This window comes from Ambystoma mexicanum, chromosome 8 (assembly GCF_040938575.1).
Source record: "Ambystoma mexicanum isolate Mex_15411 chromosome 8, UKY_AmexF1_1, whole genome shotgun sequence".
Taxonomy (NCBI): Eukaryota; Metazoa; Chordata; class Amphibia; order Caudata; family Ambystomatidae; genus Ambystoma; species Ambystoma mexicanum.
The window spans coordinates 1,664,653,034-1,664,671,726 of NC_090929.1; the positions used below are offsets into that span (position 1 = coordinate 1,664,653,034).

The 18,693-nt window shown below is 45.5% G+C and overlaps 1 protein-coding gene across 3 annotated transcripts in view; it reads left to right on the plus strand.

The window, feature by feature from the left end:
• INPP5F (inositol polyphosphate-5-phosphatase F) overlaps positions 1-18,693 on the plus strand; it is a 2,244,937-nt gene that overhangs the window by 1,016,141 nt on the left and 1,210,103 nt on the right. For all 3 annotated transcript variants that reach the window (XR_011268751.1, XM_069611942.1, XM_069611943.1), the window contains exon 8: positions 4,840-5,038. Coding sequence is in view for 2 of the 3 variants with exons in the window: in XM_069611942.1 (XP_069468043.1) it covers positions 4,840-5,038 (199 nt within the window). In the remaining variant the exon portion in view is untranslated. The remainder of the gene's footprint in view (positions 1-4,839; positions 5,039-18,693) is intronic.

The following is an 18,693-nucleotide window of genomic DNA, read 5'->3' on the forward strand; positions in this document are numbered from 1 at the left end:
TCTTATGCAATACAGTCATTAGGCCTCATTATGACCCTGCCGGTCCGGAAACAACGGTGGCGGTAAATCTCCTGCCACCGTTGTTTCCGGACTGGCAGATTACGAGTTCTGCAGGCGGGAGGTGTCACTCCTGTCAGGTCTGACCTGGTGGGAGTAACGGCACCCGCCTGCAGACGATAATGGAAACACTGGCTCCGTCCTAGATGGAACCAGTGTTCCCATTGTCCCCATCCCCATGAAGTCCTATGCAGTTTAGTTCTCAAAACTGAATCGAAGGCAGAATGGAGGTCGACAAAAGCAAAATATATGTTTTGTTGCATGTGCCTGGGCTTTCAATGCATTCAGTGTAAGAAGGTTAACAGCAGTACCCATGCCTGGCACAAAACCTGTCTGGTGGGGGTCTTGCTGCTTAACTTGCTGCGTCCATTGATTGAAATCCCTTAATACCAACCGAGAAATCTTTTTTCCTGGCGCATCAAGTAACGCAATTGGGCGATAACTCGTGGGGTCATCGCGATTGCCCTTTTTGAATATCGGCACAATGAGCGAGGAGTGCCACGAGCTAGGCATATTGCACGTTTTGAGAATGTGCTGAAAGGTGTTAAGAAAAATAGCCCATTGCCTTGGATTTGGTTTGAACATATAATTTAGTCCATCAGGACCAGCCGCTCGCGATGATGATGATTTACTGATAAATTATTCAATCATTTCCTCAGAGCATTCTAACTGCCACCTTGAAGAGGTTTGGCTTATGTATTTATATGACAGATATTTCTTATCTGCATATAACTGTGTCAAGTGAGCGAGCCATTGTGCTTCGGAGACCCCATTTATTTGGCATGTCACCTGGTTGTTTGATATACATTTATTTAAAAGGGCCCATATTTGCGCCATGTTTTTGTTGAGGCATGCTGACATAAATATCTCACTGTCTACCTGAAACAGCTTGGCTTTCCTAGCACGTGTCCAATTTTGATAACAACACTTAGCCAATTTAATGGCCGTTTTTCGTTCTTCAGTTGGTCATTTGGCTAGCAATCTAATCTCTCTACGATGGGCCGCTTTCGTTTGTTTGAGAAGATCAAACACATGAGTGTGCTTTAGCCCCATTTTAGTGTTAGTGATCTGGATATTTTTGAAAGTGTCCAAAATGTCAAGATATGAATCAAAGTTGCTCATTAGTTGACGTTTCATGAGGGAGACATTTAAAGCTGCTAAATTACTAGCAGACCATCTAAAACACGTTTTAGCGTTATTTGCAACTAATGTCTGTCTGGACCAAACTTGATTCTTGGGTTGTTGCTGCGCTATTGTGGTCCAGAATAAGGTTAATAGATGGTTATTCCTGGCAGATTGTTTAACAACTTCAAATTTAGTAGCACTTGAGAAAATGTCCTCGCTCATATAGATATAGTCTATAATGGACGTCGATTTACCTCGCTCCCAGGTGCAACATGCCGGAATATCTCCTTGAATCGCACCATTGGCCATTCTTAGATTTACATCCTTCATAAAATTCATCCATCTTCAAGTGCTCTGATTGATGTTTCCATTCCTCTGATCAAGACAATTAAGATTTATGTCGCCCATCACAAATGTAGCAGAGATATTATGAGACTTAGCTATTATTACTAATAGGCTCCCCAGGTCTTTATAAAGGTGTCATCCGAAATCCCTGCAGGGTTTCGATATATATTTATTAAGGCCAGCGATTGAATGGTGTGGGCAATTTTGACCAGCTGAAGAAAGTTATTTGGGGAAGCCCAAGATGAAATTTGCAGGCTCTTACTTTGACAGCTATCAATAGTCCCGAAGTAGGTCTCCCTTTATCAGCAGTTACTGCTGGTACTAAAGCAATGGCATGATCATCCCAAACTGCAGGATGCCTCATCCATATTTCCTGGAGAACTACAATGTTGAATTCCTTTAGTATACTGTCTTTTACCCATTGCAGATGTGAAAACCCCCTTCTATTCCAGCTGGCTAGGGAGAATTGGTTTTTATTTCCTTCAATTGATGGTTATAATTTCCCCCTTGAATCAATCGCTTGCTGAGATTTTATGGTCATATCACAATAAGGGCATTGGCATGCTGGTTCCAGTTGTTTAGCTGTCTTCACTTGTTCTGATGTAGAGTTAATTTCTTTTGTATCTTGGACCAAACGTGCCGGGTCTTGTGCTATAAGGAAACCCATCTGGAAAAGATCCATCTTTGCCTTCCATATTGTGTTAAGTACTAGTCCTGATTTGATCCACAACCGTACTATGGATAAATTGTGATCACAGAGGAATTCAATTTGATCTATGTCACCTGAGGTAATGTCTTCTAGGGCAGCCACGTCTCCAAAAATGTTTAGAACACTCGAACATGATAAATCATATTTCTCGTGAGGGGCGTCACAGCATTTCATGATTAATGTGAGAAAGCTTTGGAGACTGTTTTTGTTTTTATTCCTGTATTGACTGCTCTTACTTTTATCATTCTGCTCATCGGCCAACGTAGGTTGAATGTATGATTCGTCTAGTGCCTGTCTAGTAGTGTCCATTGAACATGGGGCATTATAATCGGAGACATTTGACACACTAGCATGAAGAAAAATGTCAGCAGACGGTTTACACTGTCCAATGTGATTTGTAACCTCTTCCAATACTGAAAAAGTCCTTTTTTCTGTATACTTTTTATTGGGGTCTGAGGTATTGTCAAAATGGTTTGATCAGGCACTCCTGCTTTTGGGGCACCAAAAATGTGATTGGATCCCTATTTTGGATATTGTGCTCAGTATCCGTCTCAACTGATGAAAACTTTGACTTTTGTGGGTTTTGGGGCGCTGGTATGGCATCAGCTTTTTTTGCACAGAACAGACGAATATCACGGTTAATTGGAGGAGTGCGAGTAACAGGCGTCAAAGTAATGACTTTTCGGGACGTAAGAAAAAAGTATGTTTGTTTTTTTCGCTAGATTTTGCAGCCGGACTGCATGGGAGCCCTGTGTCATTAGGCATATTAGACTTAAGAGTGTAAGGCAGGTAAGACATAAACGTAGGACCAAGCACAACACTTCAAACACCCACACAATTTGGTGAAAACTACGATAACGCTCCACTGAGCAGTATGTGAACTAAACGCTCAATAACCTCTTGGTTGTAAAAGTTTAACTCAATCGATCACGGGCCCATATACAGAAAGTAAGAATGAATATCACTTACGTGAGAGAGGCCTAAGGTCAGGATATCACTTCCGTAATATCCGTTAGCTCAAAAAACACAGGGAGCTCACAACAGAACGAACCAAGTCAAAACCAAAAGGAAAATGGAAAATATAAGCAAAAGAACTGCCCGCCAGCTCGCCGCGGCTAAGCGGCCAAGCATCCAAGCGGTACAATGCTTTGTTCAGTTTAAATCACTGGTCGTTATTTGCTTTACATATTCGCCTGCCAGCCCAGTGTTCCCCTTTCTTGGTACACTCACTGGTCGGAGCTTACAGCTTTGCTGCAAGGTCTTTGACAGCCATGGGCTCTCTTTTCCGTTTCTCCCATCTCTCAGTTTCTCCGCTCACCCAGCTATGGTCCTACTGCAACTAGAGATGTCCACAACCGCATTGCACAGTCCTTCCGGCTTCCCTCTTGCTTTCTACTACCAGCATCCTGCATCCTTCAGTACTGCTTCATGCTGCATAAACTCTGTATCTTTTCTCAGGTCGGGAGCGCTGCGCTTGCCACATCGCTGATGCGGAGAGGTCTGCCTGCACGCAGCAGTTCATAGCACTGCTTCCAGACCTCCCCCCCTTGTTCTGCTTCCAAAGCCGACTTAATTTCCACAAGGATGTCAGCTTTTAAAGTTCCCGCCACCATGATTAGTCCAGAAAAGACTAGACCTCCCACTATGGAAACTTTAGTCTGGTTTTGCTCTTGTTGTCCTCTTCCTCAACTCAGTACTAAGCTGAGGTCGGTATGTGTGTGTATAGTTAAAATGTCGATGGGCTTCTCTAGTTGGTCTCTGCTTCGTCCCAGTACTTAACTGCTGTAACTTGGGGAATGTTTTACTGGCAGAACAGGGAAGGGGCTGACAATAGCCCATGAAGGCTTGTGGGATAGAGGGTTCATTATGAAAAGGAAATGGGGGATACCATGTCTCACCTAAGGATGTCCTGTCCCCACGCCCCAAGTTACCTCCACCCAGGTGATCTCCTCGCATACCCTCCCCCAGGGTCTGGATCCAAAAGCAATGGCCTTTCCCTGGCCACACGAGAGGAGGAAACGAGGGGAAAAGAAGTGAGAACGCCCTCAGGTTCCTCAACATTCATGTTTTGATTTTCCTGTCTTGGCAAATGAGGTAAAATGCTTACGGTGAATGATTATCCGTTGACTGCCAATTTCTTTATAAATTGTTTATATTAGAGCATTTTTTGTTGTATTTTTAGTCCTATTATTTTGTATCCTCACCTGTATTTATTGAAATGTTCTGCTTTGTGCAAACAATCAACAAAACTATTTCGACAAAATCCAAATTTCATGATCTTTGTTCACTTAAGGTTCTTACTTTGAAATATTTACAAGTAAAATCTGTTTACCTCACTGGGGTGCCACGGGAAAAGCCTCTTCAAAATGTTTAATCTAGAATCCCAGAGCCTACCATCAGGCCAGCACAGTCAGTCGACTGTAGGTACAGCACGTCTTAAAGGACTTCTGGGCTATCGTTGACCTGCTCTCAGTCCAAGAAAAAAACAGTCCCTCAATAGTCCTTGTGATTGTCTTCAACCCAAATAATAACAAATGAATGTGACATTTTTCTTGAATCGCTTTGAATTAATAGTTCTATTTTTACGTTTTTCTTTCTTTAAGACTTGTCAAGTAGATTCTTGGATCATTCCAGTAATACAGGGATTTGTCCAAATAGAAGAATTGGTGGTGAACTACAACGAGTCGTCCGATGATGAGAAAAGCAGCCCGGAGACTCCCCTGCAAGAATGGGCTTGTGTGGACGATGTTCATCCCCGATTTCTGGTGGTGCTTATATCTCGCAGGAGTCGTCACCGAGCAGGCAAGTTCCGAAATACTTTCCAGGCCAGTTTGAGCACACTTAATGTGCTCTTTTACAGGTGGCTCCCATGTCACTGACTACACATTTTCAGTTTGAATAGGGAATTTGAATGGATTAATGTCATCTACATTTCTCGAACTAATAGTCTGTATTTATTAAGAAAAAGTGAGTCTGAATAGATTTAAAACCAGAATTATGGATTATTGCAGCACTATTCTGTTATTCATTGCCCTTGGACCTGCTAAAATCTATTCATATTTATATTTTGGGTTTTGTAGACCATGCTTATCACCGCTAAAATCAAAATAGGAAGAACTGATGATGAATGAAGAGTAGGAAAAAGAGGACTCCTGAGTAGCTTTACTTTCAGAACACTCAGATCTAATGCCTCTTTTTGAACAACAATAAGTTGAACTCTGAGCGAAGGGAGGCTAGTAGTGTGTTATGACTTGCTGCTTAATGGTGAAAAGATCTACCCCTGATTTCAGTGTTTTTGAACCCAACCCATTCGGGAGGTACATCGAACCAGATCTTATTGGACGGTATGGTTTTAGAAAAACTGAAGAGACAGGTTATCTAGAGCCATAGATGGTCTTGTGCATAAGAGAATGCCTTCAATATGACTACTCTTCTGATTGGGGGCCAGTGCAAAGAGTTCAGGTCAGGGGAGATGATATAGTTGTAAAATATTTGAAGCAACCGGCAGCTGCCTTTGGAACCCTCTACAATCTGGTCAGTTGGCGTTCGGGCAGGCCCAGACCAATCTTATTCCTGTAATCAAATGGGAGGCAGAAAATGCATTTGCAGTGGCTTGTGTGCTGAAAAGAGAAAAAGGGATTCGACATTTGAATTTACAGGAGTTTATGAAACACAATTTCACCAATGCAGAGACCTGTGTAGTCATGAAGAGGTTGGCATCAATAAGGATTCCTTAATTCTTTTCGACCAGGCAAGGTGAAAGGCTTTCTGACTTATTAGGATAGATTCTTTTAATGGTTTTTATTTGGCGAGCACTTGGGAGGGGCGGGGGGGTTACAAAAGGTTTCCTGGCACCCGGAGCGCATTGTGGAAAGAAATGGCACATAATCAAGTGTGATACGTCTTCTCCGCAGTGCACACTACGTGTTGAGGGATGGGCCAAACCCGCGGAGCAGGCAAGAGGAGGTGAGTGGGGAAATTGGACGGGCAGTCTGGGGTGAGCAGAAAATGAGAGGGAGTTGAAAGGAAAGTGGGTGGGACTTAAAGTGGTGGTGGTTCCAGGGCTGCACTCTGTAAGGGTGCAGAAGTAGAAGCGGGACACAGAGGTGGCATGCTTGTTAGCATACACACCAAAAAGTTGGACGGGCAGTATGAATCCATGAGTGTCCAAATCGTGATTTTGCTCAACTGCCCACGGTACCCATCTGTGCTGGTTCTAAGCACACTCTCACATTGTGAGAGTTGGCCTGAGTACAGTTTGTTTCAATTTTATGAGATGCGTCGTGATGAAGGCTCTGGCCGAAATGCATTGGTGTCCAGCCCAGAAGACGGACCTGGCTCCGAAATGCATTGGCTACTTTTGGACACTCTTGGATTCCTACTGCCTTTTATGAAGGAATAAAAGAGACACTGGGTTATTTTACATGGACCTATGAACTATGATTTAAGGACCGCCCTAATGTTGAAGAAGCAATAACGTTCTTATACGTTTTCAAAGAAGGCTGTAACTTGGTAATAGGACAATACGAGAGCATATAGCTAGTTAAGGGATAACCCTTAACTTTTTGGTGTATATTTGATATCCTTGTGCCAAGGTTTTTTCGAATACGCTCCGATGATTTTAACAGATATTTCAATTAATCACTGAAGTAACAATATTGACAGATAAGTAACATAGCGCTGCCCACCCTCCATTCTATTTTGTATTCATACTTGTGAGCATTAACATTTAACAGAAAAATAAGGAAGAATCCTATCGGTCCCTATAACTAAAAGGGGGTTCCCCGCCCCAAATGACACTAAGGCTGATTTTTTGGAATGTTCGTTAAAATCAAATAGTCCACTGTCCTGTGTCCCAAATCTATTTCTGTCCCTTACACTCCAAAGAAAACTATAAACTAGATGATACACTGGTGAAGGATGGCTCCCTCCTTGTGGATGGTATTTGGGCAGTTCATCAATGATGGTTGAAGATCCTCCTTCGCTTATCCTTCTCTAGGCTTGTTTCCACAATACAAGTAAGTTGGATGAATGTCTCCCTTCCCCAGGTCTTCTCTAGGCTGGTTTTTCAGTATAAAAAAGTTGGGGGAATGCCTTCCTTCCCTCCTCCCTCCTGGTCTTCTCTTGACTTTTGCCAAAGGTTTTTTCTCTCTTCCCCTGGTCTTCTCTTCCCATAATGTGGGTCCCCTCTTCTCATGTTTATACTGTCTTAATCTGGCCCGATTCACTAACCCGCATTATCTTGCATATACAATGAAAAAACGGAAAATGTCCCAAGACCCAGTTCCCCCTCAAGGTCCGCTTATGGTGACGGATGTATAGTTGACCCACTCTCTCGAGAACCGCCTTGTACCAGGCCTGAAACCTCCCTGGATCCGGGATAGCATCCCATCTTTCCAGTGCCCATAAGTGGCTCAATGGGGAGGGCCAGGTCGTCACCCTTTCCATATCTGTGCTCTTTCTCCATACTTACCAAATTGTACCCAGGATTGGGTGGTCACGAATTCTACGGGGGAGTTTGTTCCTAGGGACCCACAGCCATTCCCCAACTGAAGCGGGAGATAGATGCAGATTGTCCAGGCCTATCCGTTTATATTCTCTCCGCATTCTGAGGTGTGGGATCAGGACTCATAACTACGATGTTTATAATACAGTTTCAAATTGGGAAGCCCCACGCCTCACCTGTCATTCTGTACGGTAAGGACATCAAATTATATTCTAGGCTTTTTTCCCTGCCAGAACAATTTCAACATCACTGCTCTTACTTCACGGAAGAATGTCTCGGGCATTCAGATCGGGAGCATCTGAAATGCATAAAGGATTCTCGGAAATCACACCATCTTAAGGGTGTTAAGGCTTCCGAGCCACAAGATGGTTCATTTATCCCATCTTTCCAGATCTGCCCAGAATCCGGCTAGGATCGTGGGGAAATTAACCAGGAACAGGTCCTCCAAGGACCTTGTAGGGGTAATTCCCAAGTATCTTAATGAGTCGCGGCAGATCACTAGTCCCAAAGGGGTAAACATCCTTATATCCCGTCCCCTTTTCCGTCCAGCGGAAGCAGTATCGATTTCAACCTGTTAATCTTAAACCCATAGATATCGCTGTATTCCTCCATCAGCGCAATTGCCCTGGGTACAGAGGTTAAGGGTTTCTGCGTGTGAAGAAGCAGGTCGTCTGCATATAATGCAACCTTATATTCCTGTCCCCCACCACAAATCCCTCAATTACTGGATCATCCCTAATTCTCTGTGCTAATGGTTCTAAAGAGAGCACAAATAGAATCTGAGACAGGGGGCAGCCCCGTTTCGTTCCTCTACTCAAGGCAAACCATCAGGAGAAGCCACCATTGACTGCCACGCAAGCCCGGAAGGGAACCATAAACTGCCATAATGCCTTGTATGAACCTAGGATCCAAACCCACTTTGCCCAGCACCTCCTTGAGAAAGCCCCACTATACTCTGTCGAAGGCTTTCTCTGCATCAACCAATAGGAGTATGGGATCCCCCCCATGTCCCTCGCCTCATTGATCAAGTGCAAGGTCTTCCGAAATGTATCTGCCCTCTGGCGTCCCCTTATGAGGACCACTTGATCAGAGTGTGTCATAGCCACAGGCCCCAGAACACAAAAACCACACCATCTAGTGATGGGGGCAATGGGTCACTTGACTCACCTATGTCCCTTTGGGCCCCATTAACACAGGGGCCCTGGCTGGACTCAGTCCTGGCGCCTTTGGCACCAGGCTCATATAAAGATTTTTTCCAGGAGCTGAAAGCCTTTATTCCAGAGAACAACCATTTGCTGACTCATCGGGTGTGGCAGGGTGTGGCAGGGAGGCTGAACCTCAGCTGCGTTTATCATTCTAACGGAACTGAGCTCCACCCAAAGAGTGAATGAGCCAACTCACAACAAAGGGAGAATTCTAGATTGGGTTGCCGACCATAACTGCAACATCTCTACCCTAACTATTTCACCCCAAATCTGGACAGACGACCACCTGATATCTGTTACATTAGATACTAAAACTCCCACCCCACAAAAACTCTTTGCGCCACCTATACTTACCAGAAATAAAAATAATCCCTGGTATCTTGCCTACCCTCAATGCTTAACCTGCTTATTTAGATCCAAACCTTCAAGTTGAAGAATACAACATAATTATGTACACAACTCTTGATAACATCGCCCCTTTAAAACTCAGAAATATTAAACCTCATAATCCTCTGAACAGCTGGTTCACCCCCACCTAAAAAACCTCAGACTAGAAAAAAGAAAATGCAAAAATACTTGGAAACTTCACCCTCTCCAGAAAACAAACTGAAACTAACCAACATTTCATCTCAATATAAGAAAGAGATCCTCCCAGCTAAACAAGAGACATATAACAATAGAATCACTCAAGCCAACTCTAGCACGAAAGAGCTGTTCTCCATACTCTGAGAACTTGAAAACCCCATAACAGTTCAAGATAATTGCGTCAAAGACAAAACATGGTGTTCTGAAATCCAGCATGCGCTAGCAAAAAAAGTCCTAAACCTCCAAAAGAAAATAGAATTAAAGGAAGAGTCACTAGCCACTGCCTCACCGCCTAAAACAGCACCTTCCAAAACCAAACCCCACACCCAATTTCACTTCTCTAATGTCTCCATAGTAGAGGTTGAGAAAGTAATACTTGGTCTCAAACCTTCCAATTGCAAAGGTGATCTATGCCCAGCACAATTGATTAAAGATGCTGCTAGGGATCTAGCTCCATTTATCACTAAGCTGATCAATGCCTCCTGCACCACTGGCACTATTCCTAGCAACCTTAAGGAATCCTGGCTGCTCCCACTCCTCAAAGAGCAAACTTTAGACCCGGCTATACCTACCAACTATAGACCGATTACAACTGTGCCATTCTTGCTGAAGGTTCTGGATAAGGTAGCATACATCCAAATCCATAACTTCCTAGAATCTAACCAGCTATTAGGCTCCTGTCAATCCGGCTTCCGTCCCTTACATGGCACCGAAACCGCACTTATTGACCTCAATGCCCAAATAGATTAACTAAGAGACAATGGAAAACCTGCATTACTTCTCCTCCTATATTTATCTGCAGCATTCGACCTAGTGGATCATAAAGTCTTATGCAACCACTTGGATTCAACAGCCCACTTCTCCAGTGAGGCTATTGCTTGGATTCAATAATTTCTCAGTGATCGTACCATGAGGGTCTTCTCACCTTCTGCAGCTGCTGACCCTATCCCCATCACTTGTGGAGTGCCACAGGGCTCATGTGTTTCACCAACACTATATAATATCTTCACTAAACCCTTGTTTGATGACTTGGACCATCTGGGTATCACCTACACTAATTATGCAGATGATACCCATATCCTTCTGCCACTTACCAGGGACTACAGTGAGGATCTAGCAATGGTGAACAGAATCTACAGCATCGTTCAGGCATGGATGCCCATGCATGGTCTCTGCTTGAACGATGAGAAAACAGAGCTTCTCATCTTGGGTACTAGACCCCTTCTCAACAAACTAGGCGCAAGCTACTTGTCCTTCATCATTGATGAGAACCTTATACAAGTAGCTAAGGAAGTAAAAACGCTAGGTCTATACTTAGACTCTACTTTATCATTCACCAAACAGGTAAATACTCTAGCCTCATCAACAGCTTATACATGCAAACTTATTAGAGCAGGAAAAAAATTCTTGTCCCCGAACAGTTGCATGACCTTAGCCAGAGCCTTGATTATCTCCAAACTAGATTACTGCAATGCCCTTTACATTGGAGCGACCAAATCTATCAATACAATACATATACAGCAAAATAATGCTCTTCGAGCCGCACTGAATATCCCTAAGAGAGAACATATCTCTGAAACAAGAAGGAAGCACAAATGGCTTTCCACCCTTGAGAAAATTAGACTTAAAACTGCTTTCCTCACATACAAAAGTCTAAACAACAAAGCCCCACAATAAATAGTAGACAGATTCTCTAGAACCACATCTTCCAGACTAACTAGATTAGCTAATAATAATCGCCTTCAGGTACCCCGATTCAAACTCTCCACTATTGGAGGATCCAGCTTTCCTGTCAAAGCAGCCCAATTGTGGAACGAGTTACCCACATCACTGAGAATGGAAAAATCCTTCACTCAATTCAGGCAAAACTTGATCAGTTGGTTAATAGAGACAAACGACAAATGAATGCACAAATCTGTTCTTATTGTATACATTTCCTGCATATATTTCTGATCTTGCTTACAACTGTTACTTCCATATTGTTAATTTAAATTGTTGCACTGTTTATTCTTTGCTCACTACTGACACTCTGTAATTTGTAACTATTGCACCAAGCTGTACGTTTTCTTATGCTCTTGCGCCCTTATACCATCGGGTCTGGCGCGCATAAAAAATACTAAACAAGCAAACCTGGTGGCCGTGGCTTCAGAAGCTCAGCTATATAAGCTGCTCCATCCTTAAGGCAGGTGCTTCGCGTTACTGTGCACTTGCGCGCAACGTGATGCTCACCACTGCTTGGACCAGTTTACTTACCTTTGAAACCAGTTCTCCTCCTGCATACTCATCTCCAGGAAACCGGTGCTTCATCGCTTCATCTGCAGACTCATCTCCTGACATCCAGTGATCTTGATCCTGGCGCTGCAGCACCGTGCTCTGCATCCACAAACTCGGACCCTGTGAAGAAGAAAGACAAGGTTGGAACATCCGTCCTAGGGTCGCGCCGCATTTGAACCCTGCGCGCCCCCTAGTTAACAACTTACCAGCTACTGTACCACTGCAGCTTCGTTCCTCGTTCCCTCCGGCTGCCGCCTCGAGCTCCCCAGCTTCTGCCGGGCTGGCAACATCACCTGCAAGGGAAGAAATCAAAAGAGCAAACATCAAAAGCGGAACGGATAGCAATACAAGACAACAAACTTTACAATACAACAAAAACAGACAAGGAAAGACAAAGGCAAACAGGAACAATTACCGGAAGTACAGTGGCTTAGTCGCAGCAGGACTGGACTACCACGTGCAAGGGACCAGTGAAGGAACTCGGTCCAGATCGTACAAGCGCCATTGCCAGAAGCAGCAGGATGGAGTACTCACCAAAACTAATTAACAGGTGAGCTTTCCAGGGACAGCGCATCCCACGGGTACCACGGTTTGGGATAAGGGGTCTGGAAGGGGATCAGGCGCACAAGCGGTCATACTCACGCCCCCTATTCTCTACGCAGGAGCAGTTCCGAGCAGCATCACTTATTACCACCAGTCACCACATACGCGCAGAGGGCGAAGTCAGACCCGAGCGACCTCGCCCCCAGGAGGGCTGCAACCGTGCCCCAACGCCTCCGCAGAGACCGGGTGAGCGTAGCAGTATCAGTTGGGGCATGTGTATCTCTAGTCTCGCTGCCAGGACATGAGTGTAGATTTTAGCATCAATATTAAGGAGCGAGATGGAGCAATATGATGCACATTTTTGTGGGTCCCTGCCTTCCTTTGGTATGACAGAAATCATTGCTCGGGAGAAGGTCTCTGGAGCTTCCCCCCATCAACTATATCGTTGAACAATTATACCATAAATGGGAGAAGGGGGGTAACAAAAGATTTATAAAAGCTTGCAGAGAAACCATCTTCTTCCGGAGCCTTCCCCGTGGGAACACCTGACACTGCCCTCTTAATTTCTTCAGCTGTAATAGGGGCTTCCAGTGCCTCCGCCTCCTCCCTGGAGAGCATTCAAATCCCTTCTAGGTACCTGGTTGTCCCTGCAGGGTCTTGGTCGACCCCTGTTTTATACAGGTCCTCGTAGAATGACACGAACACCTCGCAAATCCCCCTCTGCTCCCCCCGGTCCTCCGTTTCCCCCACCTCCTCTGTGGCCTTAACACACCTATCGACCTGCTGTTCCCTTAGTCTCGCCGCTAACAATGGATCTGCCTTGTCTCCCTTCTTGTAGAACTTTTGTTTTAGGAACTGCAGTTTCCTGATCACCTTCCCATCTTCAAGGAGTTGCAACTCCTCCCTTTTCCTTCTCGCCTCCAGGACCCTCCCTTCTCTCCCCTCTGCCGTGTTACCAGCTCTCCTGTCTAAAAGGGCAATTTCGGCTCGTAGCTTGTTTTCTATTATTGTCCGCTCTCGTTTTCTCCAGGCCCCCTCCCTGATCAGGATCCCCCCTGCATGTCGCCTTCCCTACTTCCTATACCGGCCTCTTAGAAACCTCCCCATTATCGTTATCCCTGAAATATTCCACAATCTCTCTGGTCAGTTCCTCGTTAAACACCGGGTCTTTCCGTAGGGGGGAGTCGTATCTCCATTTAGAGGCCCTGGGTACCATCCCTAGCCAGTTTAAGTCCACCAGCACCAGATCTCTGAGCACAGCGCCTCCTCCCATAGACCCCTTGATATATAGATGTAGTTGATTCTGGTAAACGTGCCATGTGGGGCTGAGTAGAAGTTATACCCCCTAACTTCTGGTTTTAAGGGCTACCATATATCCTGTAGCCCATAAACCTCCAACATTCCCAAGACCTCCTGTGCACCGGCCGAGGCCCTTCTTCTGTGTCCCCCTCCCGGGTTTGTCTGTCCTTCCGGAAGTCTGCCTACATGTTTAGGTCGCCCCCGAGAATTATGGGACCTGTTGCTTCGAGCATCACCTTTGGGAGCGTTTGCAGCAGATACCTCTGTTACCCCTGGTTTAGGCAATACATTGTAGCGAGTGTGTAACCAACCTTGTTTATAAAACCTGAGATCAGGAGAGCCCTTCCTTCCTCATTCGCCCAAACCTTTGTGACCTCCATCTTTATACCTTTCGCCATAAGGATACCTACCCCAGCTTTTCTCAAAGGGACGCCCCACAATATTGCTGTCCCAGTACCCTCCCAGGGACCCTCCTTTCCTCCACTCTGGCATATTTAGTCTCTTGAAGAAATAGCACATCAAACCCACCCGTGTGGAATTCCCTAGCCACCAGTGACCGTTTTGTGGGCGAGTTCATCCCCTTTATATTCAACACGTAGTTGTTTGTTTTGATCAGCTGAGAGAAGAATGCTTGACAACTCTTGATGGCAAAGGGGGGCGTGTCTGCAGGGTCATGCGATAGGACAATGTTCTACAGTGCTCCTGCTGATCCTGAATGTTCCTGGTGTGAAAATATTATTAGAATTGGCTATTTTGCAGCAAGATGAAGCTCCTGAACCATGAATATGCACAGAACAGAATGCTTGCATTAATGCAGTGAATGGTAGTGCTGACCGGGAATTAAGGACTAGAGAACATCAGCAGCGTCCCTTCTGTGAAGCGACAAGATGGCGACCAGCCCGGAACAAAGGATTTTGTCGGCGGGCCAGTGGATTAGAAGAAATGGCTGTGATCTGTAGAAAGCAGTATAACACTTCAGTCTGCAGTCAACGCAGCACTGGAACAAAGTGTTACAAGTGGGCTGATTTCACTGTGCTGAAAGACACTGGAGCCACTGCAGAGAGCATACACGGAGTGACTGTCCATACCTAAGTGTGGAAGCACAACAGATGGCCCGGGGTGGCGTACCCTGCCATTGGAGATATCGCTGTAAGCAATCGGAGTCGCACATCAAACAGAATCAAAGGAAAAACCCCGCGGCCTCATCGGGCCACATGGAGTAAGGAACAGAAGGATCGGTGCATACCCGACTGCCAGTATACCAACACTGCCTGCGAAATCGGCAGCGGCACACAACGAAGTAGTCGTGAAAGACACATCCTGAAAGGAGCACAATTGGACATCGCTGAGGGGACACAGAGCAAAACTCTACATAAAACGATCACAAAGATACAAAATACATGCTGGACAGTGCAACAGTTGCAGGCATATAGAGGCACAGCCTGGGCCTCTGTAACTGACTTGGTATTCAGAGCGCAATAGAACCCTGCATACATTGGAAGCAAAGTAAGCACAATAAAGGCGAGCCTGTCGAGCAAAGGTGGAAGCTGCAGATAAGGAGACACAACTTGCGTGTTTGCGGTACTACTGGTGAGTTTGTGCCAACTCGTACGCAGGTAGAGGAACAAGCACCACAACGGAAAGAGCTGAGACGTGATCCCAGGAAAACACAACCGTGTGAGATAGATAACAAGATAGAGGGATACAGGTACTAACCTGTACACTGACCCACATTGGAGGCCTGGGCATGTTGGATCATATTGGTACTGTACATCAGGTCATAACAAGATCAAGCAAGGTGGACCAGAGTGGCCAATAAAATGGATTTGTTAGTATCGGAAGCACACCACGGATTTCTAGTTTCACTGGGACGTAGTGAAATCGAACACTGTGGAGAAAGGCTGTATTGCACAGCAAGACACGCAAACAATACAAAACCACACGCAGGTCTCAATCAGTAGTGGCATTGAGGCAGTAATCCGTCTGTACACAAGTCAGAACACTGTGCCTGAACTGGCGAGGACGCAAGCGTTTAGGTAATCGGATGCAAGAGCGCACAGCCGCTCGGGATATGCCAACACAGGCTGTAATCTTCCCCCAAGCGCTTCTGAGTTGAGAAAAGGTCTGCTTTATCAACGAAGTTAGGAAGCAACGATACATGGAAGGTGATGGTGTGTGAGGAAGCCTGTTGGTACTATGGCCCCTATAGAAAATAACAGTGGAAGCAAATATCTGTATCAGCTGCAGTGGTTGGAATATCAGCCTCTCCCCCCCCGGAACAGTACAGCCGCCGGGATCAACTGTGCATGTAGATCTAGCAAGTTAAAGCAAGGATAACCCACACATGACGGCAGCAGGCAATGTAGGGTGGTGACCACGGAAGTAGCCAGGAGCAGATGGCGAGAACTACTAGAAACACGAAGGAAGATCAAGGGACAATATACTGTGGAAGATCACGCAGACTGGCAAGTTACTGACCTATACTGAGGGTTCCGGCCAGAGCACTGGCAGAAAGGGTGATGAGGTGGGAGACGCCGGTGTGATGACAAGTTAAGACAATTCCTGCCACAGGTTGTGCTTTAAGGTGACCCTGGTGCAAAGGAGAAACTTCGTACTTACAGCAAACGCCAGGAGAGACGTTGTACATGGTGAACTGAACAGGTACGCTGACGTAGGCACGGCTCAACATGGTATCACAGCTGGACAAACAGTGTACTGCATCGATTATAACAGAAGAAAGGACTAGAGAGCATGAGGACGCAACAATGGCAACTAAGCCAAACAAGACCAAAGGGAAACCATCATCGATAGACTTGTTTGCTTTGACAGAACGTACAGAAGTACTAGAGAAAGAAGTGAAGGCCAACACGAGTAGCTGCAACACAAATTCGAAGGAGGTTTCCACGCTGCAACAGCAGGTGCGGAATCTGGAGAACAGAGCGGACGAGGCGGAAGGTTGAGCACGCAGGAATAACTTATGCATTGTTGGGCTCCCGGAAGGAGAGGAAGGCTCGTACCTGACAAATTTCATTGAAAACATGTTGTTGCCAGAGATAGGAGCTGAGACACCCACCCAGGGGTTCACAATTAAAAGAGCGCATAGGGCCTTGACAAGAAAACTGCCACCCCGGGCCCCACCACGGCCGATCATAGCTAAGATATTAAACTATAAAGACAGGGAAAGGATCATTGAACACTTTCGGAAAGGTGGAATGATAAGCAGAGCATCGGTGACCATCACAGCGTACCCGGATTATACTTTCTTGGTGCAGAAGCAGAGGATGAACTATGTGTCGGTCAGGAGGAGGCTACAAGCAGCCAATCTTAAATACTACTTCATACTAATGTCATGCTACTATGCCCGGCAAAGATGAAGGACTTGCGTAAGGACCGTGCAGTTTTTTTTCGAGACTCCGGATGATGTGAATAAATGGATGGATATGCTGATCTTCCGTCGGAGACAGATGAACAGATGAGAAGCAAAAAATAAGTGAACCTGCATTACTTGAATATTGTACACTAGAATGGTTCAGTGGCTTTTGTGTGATGTTCAGTCATTGACATTCGAAGTAGGAAATTGAATTTTAAAGTACGGCTTGCTAGATGCCGGAAACACTGGTGATGTTGAGTTCAAGACTGCACAAGGAGCACACTATTACCCAGTAGGTTAGATTAGGTCGGATACTAGTAGTTCAGTATCCTCCCGCTGCACTCTGAATTCTAACAACTAGCTGGATTCGGAGAGTGATGCAGGGATGCCTCCGCTTCGGATTCAAAGCTAGGCAAATGTTGGGAAGAGTTGCGGAAAGGGAGGCGGGGGTAGTTGGGATAGTTAGAGGGAAGTTGCCCTACAGACACTCACAGCAGGAGGGAGGTGGAGAGAGGAACTGGAGGGTGAGAGTGGTGATGCTTGGAAAAGATGGAAGAACTTAAGATAGCAACCTGGAATATTAGGGGGTTGAACAATTATCAAACGGAACGGAGTAATGGCATATTTAAGACACCAAAAAATTGACATAGCCCTACTGCAAGAAACACACCTGACCAAAGATAGACCGGATACCTTGGCACGAAAATGGGGAGGGGTGACCTTGGGTTCTACATACTCGGTATATGCCAGGGGAATGCTGATATGGGTAGCACCGACAATTCTGTTCATGGTCCTCCAGACCTACATAGATACGGAAGGTAGGATGATCATATTGCGGCAGAGAGTGGAGAACCGAGATATATGCGTTAATACATATGCCCCTAATCATGATACATCTACATATTTCCGATCCTTGTATACCAAGATAGGCCCGTACAGGGATTGGGTGTTTGGCGAGGAGATTTTAATTGTACGCTGGACCCGGTATTAGACAGATCAGATGGTAAATTTGTTCATCCAGCCCCAGCAGCGAAAGCATTAAACAAGTTGCTGCACGCATTTAAGTTGAAAGACGTGTGGAGAACAATGCATCAGCAGGAGCCGGTATATTCTCACTATAATGCCCCCACGAATCTCTACACAAGGTTGGATTACGTGTTTGCGGGAGGACAATTTATAGGAGAATTTGTACGAGCAGACTACAAAGCTAGGGTCCTCTCGGACCATGCTCCTCTGGTGGTTACATGGCAGGCTCTCTTCCCCCCGACACCCTCCAACCCCTCATGCCAGGATTCCAATATGGTAACTCAGGGCAGAAGCACTCAGGGATACAGGGTTCCAGGAACATCTGAGGGAGGAGGTGAAGGAATATTTCAAGCACAATAAGGGCAGTGTAAGGTCAGCGGGTACACTGTGGGCGGCTTTTAAAGTGGTGGTGAGAGGTGCAGCCATATCGAAATCAAAAGGAATACAAGAGGTTATCTTAAAAGATTTACAGGTTACGGAGGGCTAGCTGAAAGCTATGGCGCAAACAAATCCCTAGAAGCAGCACAGGAGGTGACCCGCCTACAACATAAATGTCGGAAGCACTGGGATATGCTGAGCAATTTAAGCTATAGAAAATAGATTGAGAGACAACACCCAGAAGGAGACAAGCCGGGGCGATTGTTAGCTT